At 38.9% G+C, this 14,345-nt stretch overlaps 1 protein-coding gene across 3 annotated transcripts in view; it reads right to left on the reverse strand.

Moving 5' to 3' along the window:
- LOC136877546 (lipid scramblase CLPTM1L) overlaps positions 1 to 14,345 on the reverse strand; it is a 306,831-nt gene that overhangs the window by 207,943 nt on the left and 84,543 nt on the right. For all 3 annotated transcript variants that reach the window (XM_067151673.2, XM_067151672.2, XM_068228675.1), the window contains one exon: positions 6,916 to 7,057. In XM_067151673.2, the coding sequence (XP_067007774.2) occupies positions 6,916 to 7,057 (142 nt within the window). The remainder of the gene's footprint in view (positions 1 to 6,915; positions 7,058 to 14,345) is intronic.

A 14,345-nucleotide genomic window follows, 5' to 3' on the forward strand; every position in this document is an offset into this window, starting at 1 on the left:
GGAACGTGGTTCCACCATCATTGCAGCCGCATACTGTGCGACTATTCAACGTCTACGACGGGCAATTCAGAATAAGCGGAGAGGGATGTTGTCATCAGGCATTGTCCTCCTCCATGACAATGCTCGGCCGCACACTGCAGCTGCCACCACGAACCTCCTGCAGCGTTTCCAGTGGGACGTTTTCGAACACCCAGCATACAGTCCGGACCTGGCTCCATCAGATTTTCACCTCTTTGCTCACATGAAACGCTGGCTAGGAGGACAGCATTTTGACACTGACGAGGCGCTGCAGACCGGCGTACAAAGATGGTTACAGGCGCAGGCGGCGATGTTCTATCAAGAGGGCATTGACAAGTTGGTACCACGCTACGACAAATGTCTCAATCTGCGAGGCGACTATGTTGAAAAATAGCTGTGATGTATCAGTAAGTGTTACTAATAGAAAAGTGTCAAATTTGTACTGCTGTTTCATTTCGTGACCAATCGGACCTTGAAAAAAAAATAGCCCTCGTATTTAAGATAAGCTTAATGGCTGAACGCATATTGAGCCGAGATGAAATTAATTAAGAATTATACAGGTAGGATAGGGAGATAGATTATTTTATATGTTGAGTATTGTTTTATATTTTAAGTTAGAATTTTAAATGAGTAGATATTAGACTAGGAGCCGTAATTTAAGTGGCAGTAGGGTCGAAAACCTTAGCACGTCAGTCGTCATAATGCTGTTCATCAGAGTGATATTCGACGCTAACGAATTCAGATATTTAATATTTTCAAATGTGTAAATTATGTGGAGGAATCCTGAATTTTTCTTAATGATGATGTAATTGTGTCATATTAATGCAATTGAATGATTAACTTAATTTTTCAAGGATAATTAGGGAAGATTTGACTTCATTTCAGAAACACTGAATTCAATTTCTTTCAATAATTTATTAGGTTAATAAATATGTTTCTTCGTTATTTTCATAATTCAATGAGTGATCATTTATAGTGGTAGATAGAAGACTGAGTATGTAAGGTAATTTTTATGCGAGTTGCGTTATGAAATTATGGTTGAAGATAAATTTGCGAATTTATGCGGTAAGGTGAAGACGTTCATCGGACAGTATCGCGTACGGTTGTTGGTTCTTTCTTGGAATTCACGTAAAACCTGACTTATAGAAAAATTATACATTTTTCTTGCTGGTGGATACCCTGAGACTACATCTGACTAGCCAGAGTGATAGTTGTGTCTCACCTGGACACAGGTAGGGTGCAGTAGTATATATTATTTATTATCTGTATACATGATATGTAATCCACTACAGTATTGTGCAACACATTGTAATTTCCAGAATAACACTAGGTAAGACGAGAACTATGTAGATTATTCTTTACATTATATCTAGGCCTTAGGCTCTCTAGAAATGATTAGAAGATATGTTATGACTAGAGCCCGGATTTCCATGCTAATGCATGTTTTTAAATAAGCTAGCTACACTTATGAAACTTTGCAAATATTTGTTTTATGACTTAACGATTCCAAATAACCATTCCTTTTCCCTGCATGTTTGCATGTCATGGCCTTTTCAGGAGAAAATTTATGCATAATACATATTTTGAAGATTTGGAAGTTTAATTAACATTTGGAAGTTTAATATTGCGTAATATGACTATTCAGCTGACTTTTGTACACATATATATATAATGTTAACTTAGATGGCAGTGCCTTTTATGAATTTTGTTTGGAGTATTTGGGACCGTTTCTCTACAGTATACAGTATGTCTATGATTGAGAGATGGAAAGAATGTATTCCTGGCATCCTATATTACAACCAAAGTTAGTACATAAGGTAGAGGTCCTATAATCCAATTAACCAAGCACTTTCTTATCTGTTGCTCGAGTAAACATTGATGTAAGCCGGAAGGCCCCACGACGATCTCTGTAATTCTTAGGATAAGGTGCCCCAGTTATACATTGGATGTTAGACGAACAAATCAAAACTTGTAGCTCACTTCTATGACGCCGCGTTACTGAGACAGCAGCTTACAGACTTTGGTTTGGCACAGAACCCTCTGTTGTTATCCCAGAGTTTCCTACCAGGAACTCTCACTCATCACGTCTGTCCGTGTTATCGCAGCAGGCAATCGTTATCAGTTATTGAGGACATTCTAATGTATCTCAATCATCGCCCGGAAAAGTATCTACGGCAGCTAGAGATACGTTGAACAAAGTGATCGGTTCAAATCCTGATTTTGAATTCGTCAAGCTTATAGAAGGCATATTGTGGTGAAAATGCGAAAGACGTACAATTTGACCTCACTTTGTCCCAAATGCCTTCATTTAAGTATGCACCTGTCAGCATGTGCTGACAGATAAATAGATGAGCTTAAATATTTTTTTTTTTTTTTTTTTTTTTTGCTATTTACTTTAGGTCGCACCGACACAGATACGTCTTATGGCGACGATGGGATGGGAAAGGCGTAGGAATGGGAAGGAAGCGGCCGTGGCCTTAATTAAGGTACAGCCCCAGCATTTGCCTGGTGTGAAAATGGGAAACCACGGAAAACCATCTTCAGGGCTGCCGACAGTGGGGTTCGAACCTACTATCTACCAATTACTGGATACTGGCCACACTTAAGCAACTGCAGCTATCGAGCTCGGTTGAGCTTAAATCAAGACAATTTGGAGAAATTACGGTAGTTGTTGTACAATGTTTCAAAATGAACTGAATTTAGATATTGCACATTTTCCAGTTTATTGTGCATGTTTTGCCACATGATAGGGCATGAATGCATGCATATTTTGAGACTTGATAGTGCATGGAAATCTGGGCTCTAGTTATGTCATAGCCTTCTACAAGCCTGGCCAGGCAACCTATAGAGAGAGACGGTCTCGATGATGATGAAGAGTTATTGTTTGACAGGAGTTATGTTGTGTTTAAGGCCGACATGCTAATGTAAGCAGTCAGCAGTCAACTGTTTCAAGGTTGCAGTCTCCATGTGCTTAGCAATAGGCAGTTGTTAAAAATGGTGGTTTGTTGATGTTTTCGGAGTGAAGTGTTTTGTTGTGACGGCAGTGATTAAGGTTATGCGTGTTAATGTGTAAATAATTAGTTCTAAATAAATAAGTGTACCAATTGACAGCATTTTGTGTGCGTCTTTGTAGATACATCATGGCTATGGGTACAGCCAAACACGATTGCCCCTTTTTGTCACTCTGTCACATCCTTACATCTACTCATGTTGACGTACACTGTCCACTTGAAACATCAATGTCTCATAGATCGCTACTGCCTGATGTTCACATAGAGGCAGTGCACGTGCGGTTGAGCATAGGACTCGTTCGCTGCGCCATCTTTTTTTTGCTAGGGGCTTTACGTCGCACCGACACAGATAGGTCTTATGGCGACGAGCTGCGCCATCTGTACAGGCTTAATGATCCATCTGTGCGTGCACACTAGGGGGACTAATTTTTTGTCCGGTGAGCTTACTACTCACAATGAGAAAAAGTTTGCAAGTTTATGTGAATATGGAGGTTAACCCCAGGAGCCACTCAACCGATTTCAGTAATTCTTTCATAATTAGAAAGTTATTTCCTCCAGATCTTTCATGCCCGGGATATAGAGTATAAGTTAAAGGTACGTGAATTTAAGGCAAAGTTTGAAGTTTAAAAACAGAGATAGTGTTAACTACAGTATAGAGGGTTTGAAATGAATATATTGCAGAAAATTGTATGTACATTTTTAATAATCAGTTTCTTCTGCTAACTGTTGAAATCATTTGCTTTTTAAGTGAAACAAGGAAGAAAATTTGTGTGTTACGAGTGAATATGTTGCCTGAACTGTCAGTCCTCTTAGGAAAAAATGGATCCCATCAAGTGTACAAAATTTGCTACAAAACAGTTCATATGCACTTTCTCTCAAACTTGGGAAGTTTCGATGAAAGCAAAGATGCTTTTCTGTGGTTTGGTGTATGCTTTATCTGATAAAAATGAAAATACCGTATTTCCCGGCATAATCGTCACCACCACGTAATCGTCGCATCCTTTATTTTCACTACAAAAATCGGACTTTAAACATTTAATCACATAATCGTCGCACGTCCAAATTTTGTTCACCAATCTGGTTAAAAGGTAAATGGAACTGCAATGTAAGTTGCACATGAATGCGCAATTTAAATACGTGTATGGTTTATGGGCAATTTGGCAACACAGTCACATTTGCGAAATGTTGCACAACATATAAATAAATAATAACGGTATATGTACGACGCATGGCTTACCGGTAGGCTATTTGCAGTTTGACAACATGGTCGCAAGACAGTGTACAATTTATTCACCACCTACATATTATGGGTTCTCATTTGAAATACGTAAGGCTGTAAGTTATCGCTTATCGGCAACATCGCCAGGAAATACCGGTACCAACACACACTTGTCTTCTAGTAGACAAGTGGTCTGATAGAATTATGAGTTATTACAACCACCCGCCCCCGGTGCAACAGTCGCGAAGGACCTTGGCCTAGCAAGCGACCTCTGCTCAGCCCGAAGGCCCGCAGGTTACGAGGTGTCGTGTGGTCAGCACGATGAATCCTCACGACCGCTATTTTTGGCTCTCTAGACCGGGGCCGCCATCTCACCATCAGATAGCTCCTCAATTGTAATCACGTAGGTTGAGTGGACCTCGAACGAGCCCTCAGATACAGGTACAATTCCCCGACCCGGCCGTGAATTGAACCCGGGGCCTCCATATAAGAGGCAGGCACGCTACCCCTACACCATGGGGCCGGCTCCTGCATTATTGCGCACGAAGTGAAATCCAAGACGATAATGCAGATTTCCACGGAATTATTCAGCTCAAGGTCAGCCGAATTATTTATGATGTCTCAGTCGTCATCGCTAGACTTTTATCTTACTACTATGTCATACGTGTCTGGGCATGGGATGAAAACTTTTACCCAAGCAGTCAAGATAATTATTATCCAATGGTATTAAAGTTTTATTTTATAAACTCGTCAGTAATGTAATGTAAAATCATCAATAACTGGGAAGAAATATTAACCTAATTACCGTATTTTTAAAAGAAATTGAAAAAATGAATGTTTGTTACTGACGTCTCGGAACACGGTCAACTACAGTAGATCTACACCACGCTAGCTAGAGCGATGTATGAAGACGTCCGTGCTCCGGTTTGCGAGCTTTGCGCAAGCGCACTAGTGTGTCGCAACCAACGAGCTAAACTGATGATAAATTGCTGCATGCTTCCTTGCTGCCTAACAGTATTGGCTGCTCTGGAATGGACAGATCACAGATGCATTTATTTGTTTGTGACTGACGTGATTACTGTACACATGTGTGCATGAGAATTTAAGTTTTTGGGGTGTTTGTAAAAATAATTTGTTTTAATAGTGAACAATTACGGACTGTCATTTATATTGCAAAACATTAACGGTTGAAGCATTTATAAGCGATTATGGGAAAATATAGAAACTATTCTGCAGGCTTCAAGCTAAGCGTAATTGCCTTCGCTGAACAGCACAGGAACAGAGCTGCAGAAAGAAAATTTTCAGTGGGTGAAAAGTTGGTGCGTGACTGGCGGAAATTAAAAAAACAAGCTAAAAAGCATAAACCCTTCTAGATGCGCGTTTAGAGGTCCTAAAACAGGGAAGTTTCCTATAATTGATGAAGAAGTGTTTATGTACGTCAATGAAATACGTAGCAATGGCTGCAGTGTACCATATGAAATGTTACAAATTAAGGGACGGGAGGTAGCACGCAAACACAACATAGCTCAGTTTAAGGCGAGTCGTGGGTGGATTAAGGGGTTAATGCGACGACACAATCTGTCAGTGCGAAGGAGAACAACACTAAGCCAAAAGTTGCCTGCTGATTACACGGACAAGATTGTAAATTTTCACAGATTTGTCATACGTTTGCGCAAGGAAACTTCGTACACTGTCATCTGTTAGAAGTACAAGTAATGTTTGCTGACTTTTGGCCTTGGACATGCTATTTGATGAAGAAGCCATACTGAGATTATAAGAATAAATTGAAACCACCTTTTCAATACAATATATCAAGTAAATGATATCTTTGGCTGAAGATCGCCACTAAGAGGTTGAAACTAGTCCCAAGACTTATGTAATGTCATTTACTTGATATATATGGTATTGAAAAGGAACAAAAATGAAATGTATAGCTTATAACCATACTGAGATGTTCACAATTGTTACCAAAAGTATTCAAATCTAATTCAGTCTGAAAACAAAGCAGGTAGAGCCTTAAGAATTGCTAGTCTTCACATAAATTTCACTTCTCATTCAGATGATGATGACCAAGATATTAGGACGTTTAACACTACACTACATCATCATTATTTCTTATTTTAGAGCAACAGAATAGTAAATACCTACATGATTTCAAATGATACAGAATTCTATCAATGATACTTAGAATAATGAGAGTTGAAAATAGGCAGCCGAAATGAAGTTCTTGAGGAGTATGTAACAGAAGAGTAGAAGAGACAAAATAAGGAATGAGAAAATCCAGGAAGAAATTGGAGTGGAAAAAATGAATGATAGAATATAGAAGAGCCGATTAAGATGGTCTGGGCACATAAAGCAAATGAGTGATGAAAGAATGCCAAAAATGGTGATGGAAATGCTCATGCAAGGAAGGAGAGGCTGCGGAAGACAACGATTGAGGTGGAAGGACACAATCCAACACAGTACTAGAGAAAGAAACCTGGAATAGGACACAGTGTTGGAGGAGGAGTGGTGGAAAGACCGAAGAAAGTGGAGAGGAACCATATTTGCCCCTACTCGGCTACAGATGGATAATGGGAAATGATGATGATGATGATCATGACAAAATCAAAATGCACAACACAAGAAATATACATTAAGTCCAAAGAAGCCAATTTCCTAACTTACATGAACAGCAGCAACAAAGATGGTAACACACAGAAGATACAAGTTTGTATCTGCAAAAATACTCTTCACCTCATCAACATCTTTCTCCAAAAAGCCAACTGCTAGCAAGGAACGCAATGCAGTCTCCAAGTGCTGCATTAACCTGTAACATAATGGAGTGATAATAACTCAAATACAAATAAAATTGCATTAATTATCAGTTCATTTCCAAGTTCAAATTATCCTGAGAAATGAAATGCACAAATATTTTTGTTTTAAAAGAAGAATAGAACAATAAAAATGTTCCCATCTATGGTAACAAATACCTAAAACTAATATATATATTGTCCCCTTTTCCGGGGTCGCTCAGTCGGCGGAGCGAGAGTCCCATGAGTGCAACATTTGCAGGGCCGCTTTCACTATATCGGGGCAGACCTTTTAAAATTTATAGTTTGCAGGGCTGAAGGTGATTGGACAGGTGACATGGCATAATGAAATTCATAACCATATAACAACAAACATTTATTAAAGCAAACAGTCTGGACATAAAAAAATTATAAAACAAATAAGAGTACTCCTGGACTCGTTTCAGTGAATATAAAACTTATTTACACAGTGTGCTTTTCTCCCGGTCTCAATGTTGGTTTAATGTGACCGTAACGTTGAACAAATCAAATTGATATTAGTAAAAATATTCGTTTATAATTGAATAACATGGTATCCAAATATACTCATTTGCATTTAACATATCACTTTACAGTAGAGCGTTTTACTCTTAATTTAAGCAACTTACTTCACTAAGAATATCTCAATCATCTTGCTACTCGTTAAGTTAATTACTTTCGTAATTTCAAAATTTTACTTATTACTTTAAATTTATTGAATTATTCTCTTAAGTCCTTTACAAGTTTGGCTCTAGGAAATATTCTTTCCCTCCTTATTTCATTCATGAATTAATAATTAATCCTATTCAAATATTTTCCTTTACAGAGAAATTCTATTCAAATTCTATGATATGACTGTCTTTTACAAATAAAATTTTTACTCAAAATTTCTTGGACATGAAAATATATTTTTACCCAAATTCTTTGGCTGGTTCCCTTCCTTCACAGATTCTATTTGATTGTATTCCTTCATCTAGTCATGAATAATCGTTCATTAACCAAATTAATTATTAACAGAGAAATAGAGCATAATCACAGACAAATATTCCAAATCCAGCTATATCAATATTTATCACAATAGGAGTATGCAAAAACTCACCAAAACAAATCCTAAATCAAGAGTACACTGGTGCAAAATATCGTATGGTCAAACGATTCCCTCAATCATTTATGAAAAATAGATTTTATCACCATATAAGTCTCATTACTATTATCTTGACCCTTCGGATTTTATTGAAGACCCTATAGTAACAACATCCATAACTCATAGCAATGACTAACAATATAATATGAAGACAAATGACCTCAATCAGATGAACTTAACCCTCTACTGCTTGAATTATTCTTCGTTTTCGTTTGGTAAAGAAAACTTAAAGCTTTAATGTTTAACTTACGTACAGTGTTTTAGATATACCACCAATTAATTCTTAACTGGGGCTAATCACTTAACACTCGTATGTGATGTGGATTGCCATAATGGGGTATTGTGCCCTATAATGACTTAGTTCCCGTCAGGCTAATGCCAAGATTGAACTAAGTGCATCATAGTGAACAATACATCCACCAGAAGTGAATATACATGGCACATAGCTTACCTTGCAAATAGTATCCTCTCCATCAGCTCCGGCATAACAGCTTAGAGCAGGGGGTGTCGGGTTTTAAAAAGAGTACAAAAATGAATTTAATTGAAGAGGATAATAAAAAATGATAAGAATGCAAGGTGTGAACCAACACTAACCAAAAGTAACTCAAAATTTAGCTGCATTCAATATATAACAATCTGGTTTATTACAATATACTCAGATTTTATAATTAACAAATGTCCAAGGCATATATGATGGATATGACAATCATTATTCATTTAAAGGCATCTTGTACACGTTTTTTATGACATATTTGGTATAGAGGAGACATCATCGTCCTAATCCTTTCCAGCACTGCAACAACCATCATAACATTTACATAAGTAAATGAATATTTAAATACGAATCTGCACACAAGGCAGGTCACGTCTATCACTGACTTCCTTCTATCTACACAAATCTATGCCTCAGTGCTCTTAAACATCTTACAAAATACCAAAAAAACATGCTATTTACACACTATCCTTTTTTTTTTTTTTTTTGCTATGGGCTTTACGTCGCATCGACACAGATAGGTCTTATGGCGACGATGGGATAGGAAAGGCCTAGGAGTTGGAAGGAAGCGGCCATGGCCTTAATTAGGGTACAGCCCCAGCATTTGCCTGGTGTGAAAATGGGAAACCACGGAAAACCATTTTCAGGGCTGCCGATAGTGGGATTCGAACCTACTATCTCCCGGATGCAAGCTCACAGCCGCGCGCCTCTATACGCACGGCCAACTCGCCCGGTTTACACACTATCGTCAGGGAATCTATCCCTAGACCTTCCAAGTACAACACACGCAGAATATCAGATGAAATAAGAGGAACTGTAATATACTATGTCATGCCGATATATCAAACACGTTGCGGGTCTCTGTGAATGACATTGACAATCCGATACATATTACCTCTATTGGGACCGTAATATAAAAGGTCTCTGTTCTACTGTATTCTCGACAGACAACACTCAGCTCTTAACTTTCAGACATCCGTGTCATGACGTCACACACGACCCACTTACCCTCTCAAACCTAGGTTTTTTGTATCAAGTGAGCGGCCATTTCCCTAGACTAAAAGTATCCTCCCAGCTGACGGAGTGTAAACACAAACATGGGAAGGGATGATTCTCTCTGTTCTCCACAACCTTTGACTCTTGCATACCTATCGCTATCATTATCATATACTGGCTACAAATCAATATACTATCGCAGATATGCTAAATACAGCACGCCCGTATATCAATTAGCACTGGTGCTGTCTACAGCACATTCCTTCATTGGCACTCACATCATACAAATGCGTACTTTACTGTCATTTCAAATACTTGATAGGGCCTCATATTACTTCTTTGAACACAATAAACTTATTACATAATTCTTATAAGCCTCCTAAGATATGACTCGCTCAACTTGATATGACTACCCGTGTAGGTTTCAGAGATTATTGAAGACCTTAGGCATTTTTCATAAAACAACAAATATTACGATCAACATGACACATGCATCCGGGAAATATATAACTGCCTGTCTAAGTTACTGTGTTGAGACCGTAATGATCCGATACATGAAATACATGAAGTTAAATTCGCAACGATGACCATAATATAAACAAAAATGACACTAAATAACGAGAAAATAACCACAAGCAACTATACTAACCTAACTGAGTTCGATCCTCGGGCATAGTTCCTATTTACATGACCATTATATCATAAGCCAACGGCCGTAGCCGTGTTGAAACACCGGATCTCGTGAGATCTCCGAAGTTAAGCAACATTGGGCGTGGTCAGGAGTTCGATGGGTTGCCACACGCTGTTGGTGGGGGTAAGGGAATCGAGGAGCGAAAAGGAACTGGCCACCCCACCGCACGTAAACTCCGGCTCAGGAACACCTCTGCGGAGGTTCGGACCTGCCTTCGGGCAGAAAAACCCTTACCTTACCTTACCTTATATCATAACTTATCTACATGATAGCTGAAGGACAAATCTCCCTATTAGTTCCTAACTGGTTATGCCGCTGCATGCTTAGACAATGGAAATCTCTGACCTGTATCTGCACACATGACTGAACAGCCCCCCATGAGGATATTTCTGATTTACTGCATCATGATGACTTTAGATGCGGGTTGTAGCACACATGGTTTGACGGCTGGAGACATTCTGGCTGGCGGTAGTGTTCCCTGCAGCTTGTTCCGGTGGCTGGATGGTCGTCACTACGATGTCGTGCTGAACAGATGTCGCTGATGGTCCTGGCTCGACTCTAGACACCGTGAAGACTGCTTGTCAGTTTCAGTTCCAGTTACCGCTCCACCGTAACAGGTGAGTAGTGTCTCGTCCACTCGTGATGTAGGGGAAAATTTTCCCAAGACTTAGTTGACCTTTGAGTACACGGCTCGTAGATAAAGACAGTCTTCCCTCCGCTGAGTGGCGGCGTGACAACCTTCATGTACCAGCGATACACCCGATGAATGAGTCTGGCACGCCTGGCAGTTGTATATATAATCAGGCTCGCGTCCCCACTACCAAACTCTGCGTGGGTGGACTCTTCATCGCGCGCCCGCGCATGGAAATTCTTCCCGCGATATGCATGCCAAGTACCACTATTGTCCTTTATGATCACAACTATAGCCGTGCCGCATATCAAAATTTTTAGAAAAATACCCTGATTGCAGTTCTTGTGTCCAATCCTCAGTATTTCCCTTGTGGCGGAAAATATTAAATAACTTCCTCTTCCCTCCTAGGTAAAATTCCCGCGAGATTCCATAGAGCGGTGTGCATCCAACGCTACCGGTGAAGAGGCTTCACTTGGGTAATAAATTTTTTTGAGTCTCTAGAAGCTTAATCTCGCTTCTGATGTCACGTTCCCACGAAAAACGTGCACTCTCAGATACTCTTACCCAATAAAATGCTATACAAAGCGCTTTCAGGGTGGTCTCATGCAATTTCTGTAATTTATGCTAAAATCAATATTCTTCGGCCATGAACAGAATGGTTCAGTATATATACGATTTCTCACGATTTTATGCTAAGCTTTTAACATTCAGAGACTGAACATTACTGCCTACTGGCCATGGGTATGTATTTTATCACCGTATAAATCTCATTATTATTATTATTATCGTTATTGTTATCTTGACCCTTCGGATTATATTGAAGACTCTATAGTAATAACTTCCATAACTTATAGCAATGAATAACAATATAATATGAAGACAAATGACCTCAATCAGATGAACTTAAATCACCACCAACACATATTATGAATGCTTCGAAGAATACATCTACTTGAATTCATGGAATACTTTCTAAATCATTGTATTATATAAAATTTGTTGAGTTTCAAATTGTTATTATTCCCTAAATACAATAACTATGGCTATATCCATAATCACGAATATCATCAAGACTATCGTGTACCCTAGCGGTCACTACGCCGTCAATTATCCTCTTTATATCATTATACAACTATCACTCACACAAACTTTTATATCTCAACAACGTTATTATACTTCGTCCTAACCATTATTTTTATTTCCATGACTATTACTAGGGAGCGGATTTTTTTTAATTAGATTTTTTTTGTAAGTTTTAACGCAGGTTACAAAGTTCATTATTCCTATTGTGCATCACCAAGTGTAAAAACTTAATCTTATTTCACATAAAAACACATATTTTCACATTTTTAAAATGTAAATACATATTTTAAGAAAATCTATAATAAGCACATAAATCAGCAATATTTGTTAATTAATAAAATTTAAAATGCTTCTCTCTCTCTTTGCGTTTAGGCCATCTGTGGACCACGGTGCTTGTGTTCTAGCTGTGCTTTTGTCTTCGCCTGCCCCTTTTAGCATACTGGATTGTGTTTAAAATGCTTCTGTGTTAAAAAATAATGCTCACATTTTCATTTTACGATTACGGTATTGTTTTTAACAGGGTATTTAACATCATGTATCTGAATGTTTTGGCTATTTATAGACTTCCCTCCAGAAGTTCTAAAACTTGCTGGTCACTGGCTACGGCATTACATTTAGACAGCGATTTGATTTGTTGCACAAGATGTTTCTTTGCATGATGTCAATTCCAACTCGCTTTTATGAGTCAGCCCACTCTGGTTTTGTTTATAGAATACCAGCAAAAGGCAATTGTGGAGAGATAAGGTGACGGGTAATACCGTTACGACATGGGAGACTGGGAAGAATATTGCCCCACCATTAGGTAGTGGGATTTCATCACTCCTAAGAGTAAGGTTAGCTGTTCGGGTCCATATATCATTCTCGTGATCGTGTGATTTTGTATGGATTTCTAAGAAATATTTCCTTCAGTGTCCGCTGCTATTCTTTTTATTGAAACAGTGATTCACCGTAAATGTGTGTGTCGTAACCTACAAAATAATGCCAAAAGAGAAGTCGAGTCCAAGGTCGCGTCTTCAACAATATGTAGTGGCATTTAAAAGCATTTTTACTACCAAAGGAAAAGTAATATTTTGCCAACCGTGTGGTAAAACAGTAAGTGCAGACCAATGTTCTCAAGTAACCCAGCATTTGTCTGGAAATAAGCATACTGCGACTGCTTCACATGGGCGTTCGTAACAATTACTAATAGCTGAACCAGCTACTGCAAATTCAGGCCCATATAAATATTCCCAGTATTATTTAGATGTATGCAGAGCATTTGTTTGCACCAACATTCCTTTTGGCAAAATAAATTATCCAGGACTGAGAACAAAGTACATTAATTTTGAGGCTCCTGACAAATCCACGTTAAGGAAAAACTATTTCCCAAAATGTTACGAAGAAACTTTACAGAGAATTCGGGCAGTATGTGATAGCGAAAAACTGTGGGTGAGCATTGACGAAACCACTGATTCAAGTGGCAGAAAAGTAGGAAATGTTGTAGTTGGTGTGTTGAAGAATGACAAAACTGCTTGTGAACATTCTTATTTGCTAGCGTGTAAAGAAATTCTTGCTGCAAACCATGTCACTGTAGCTAGGTTATTCAATGAAGCCATGCACTTACTTCGGCCAAAAGGTATAAAATACGACCATGTATTGCTTTTTCATACTGACAGCGCAGCTTACATGAAACAGGCAGCCGAAGGCCTTTCTGTGAGCTTTCCAAAAATGATACACGTAACTTGCGTTGTTCATGCTCTACACAGGTTATGTGAAACTGTGCGGGCTCAGTTATCCTCAAGTGGATAAATCAGTGTCTAAAGGCAAAAAAAAGTCTTCGTAAAAGCACCCCCAGAATCGATCTGTTTAAAGAGAAAATCCCGGATCTTGCGCTTCCTCCTCCTCCTATTGTTACGCGGTGGGGTACCTGGCTTAGTGCTGTGGTATGCTACGCAGACAATTTTGAAAGTTTTGCATCCGTTGTGAATGCACTTGATAAAAACAACACGTCGTCAATTGAGATTCTTCAAGAGATACTGAAAGACAGCTCTTTGAAAAATCATCATCATCATCATCATCATTTCCCTTTATCCAACTGTAGCCAGGTAGGGGCAAATATGGTTCCTCTCCACTTTCTCCGGTCTTTCCACCACTCCTCCTCCAACACTGTGTCCCAGTCCAGGTTTCTTTCTATAATGCTGCATTGGATGGCATCCTTCCATCTCAATCGTGGTCGTCCACGGCCTCTCCTTCCTTGGATTTGCCCTCCC

Source organism: Anabrus simplex, chromosome 7 (genome assembly GCF_040414725.1).
Source record: "Anabrus simplex isolate iqAnaSimp1 chromosome 7, ASM4041472v1, whole genome shotgun sequence".
NCBI lineage: Eukaryota > Metazoa > Arthropoda > Insecta > Orthoptera > Tettigoniidae > Anabrus > Anabrus simplex.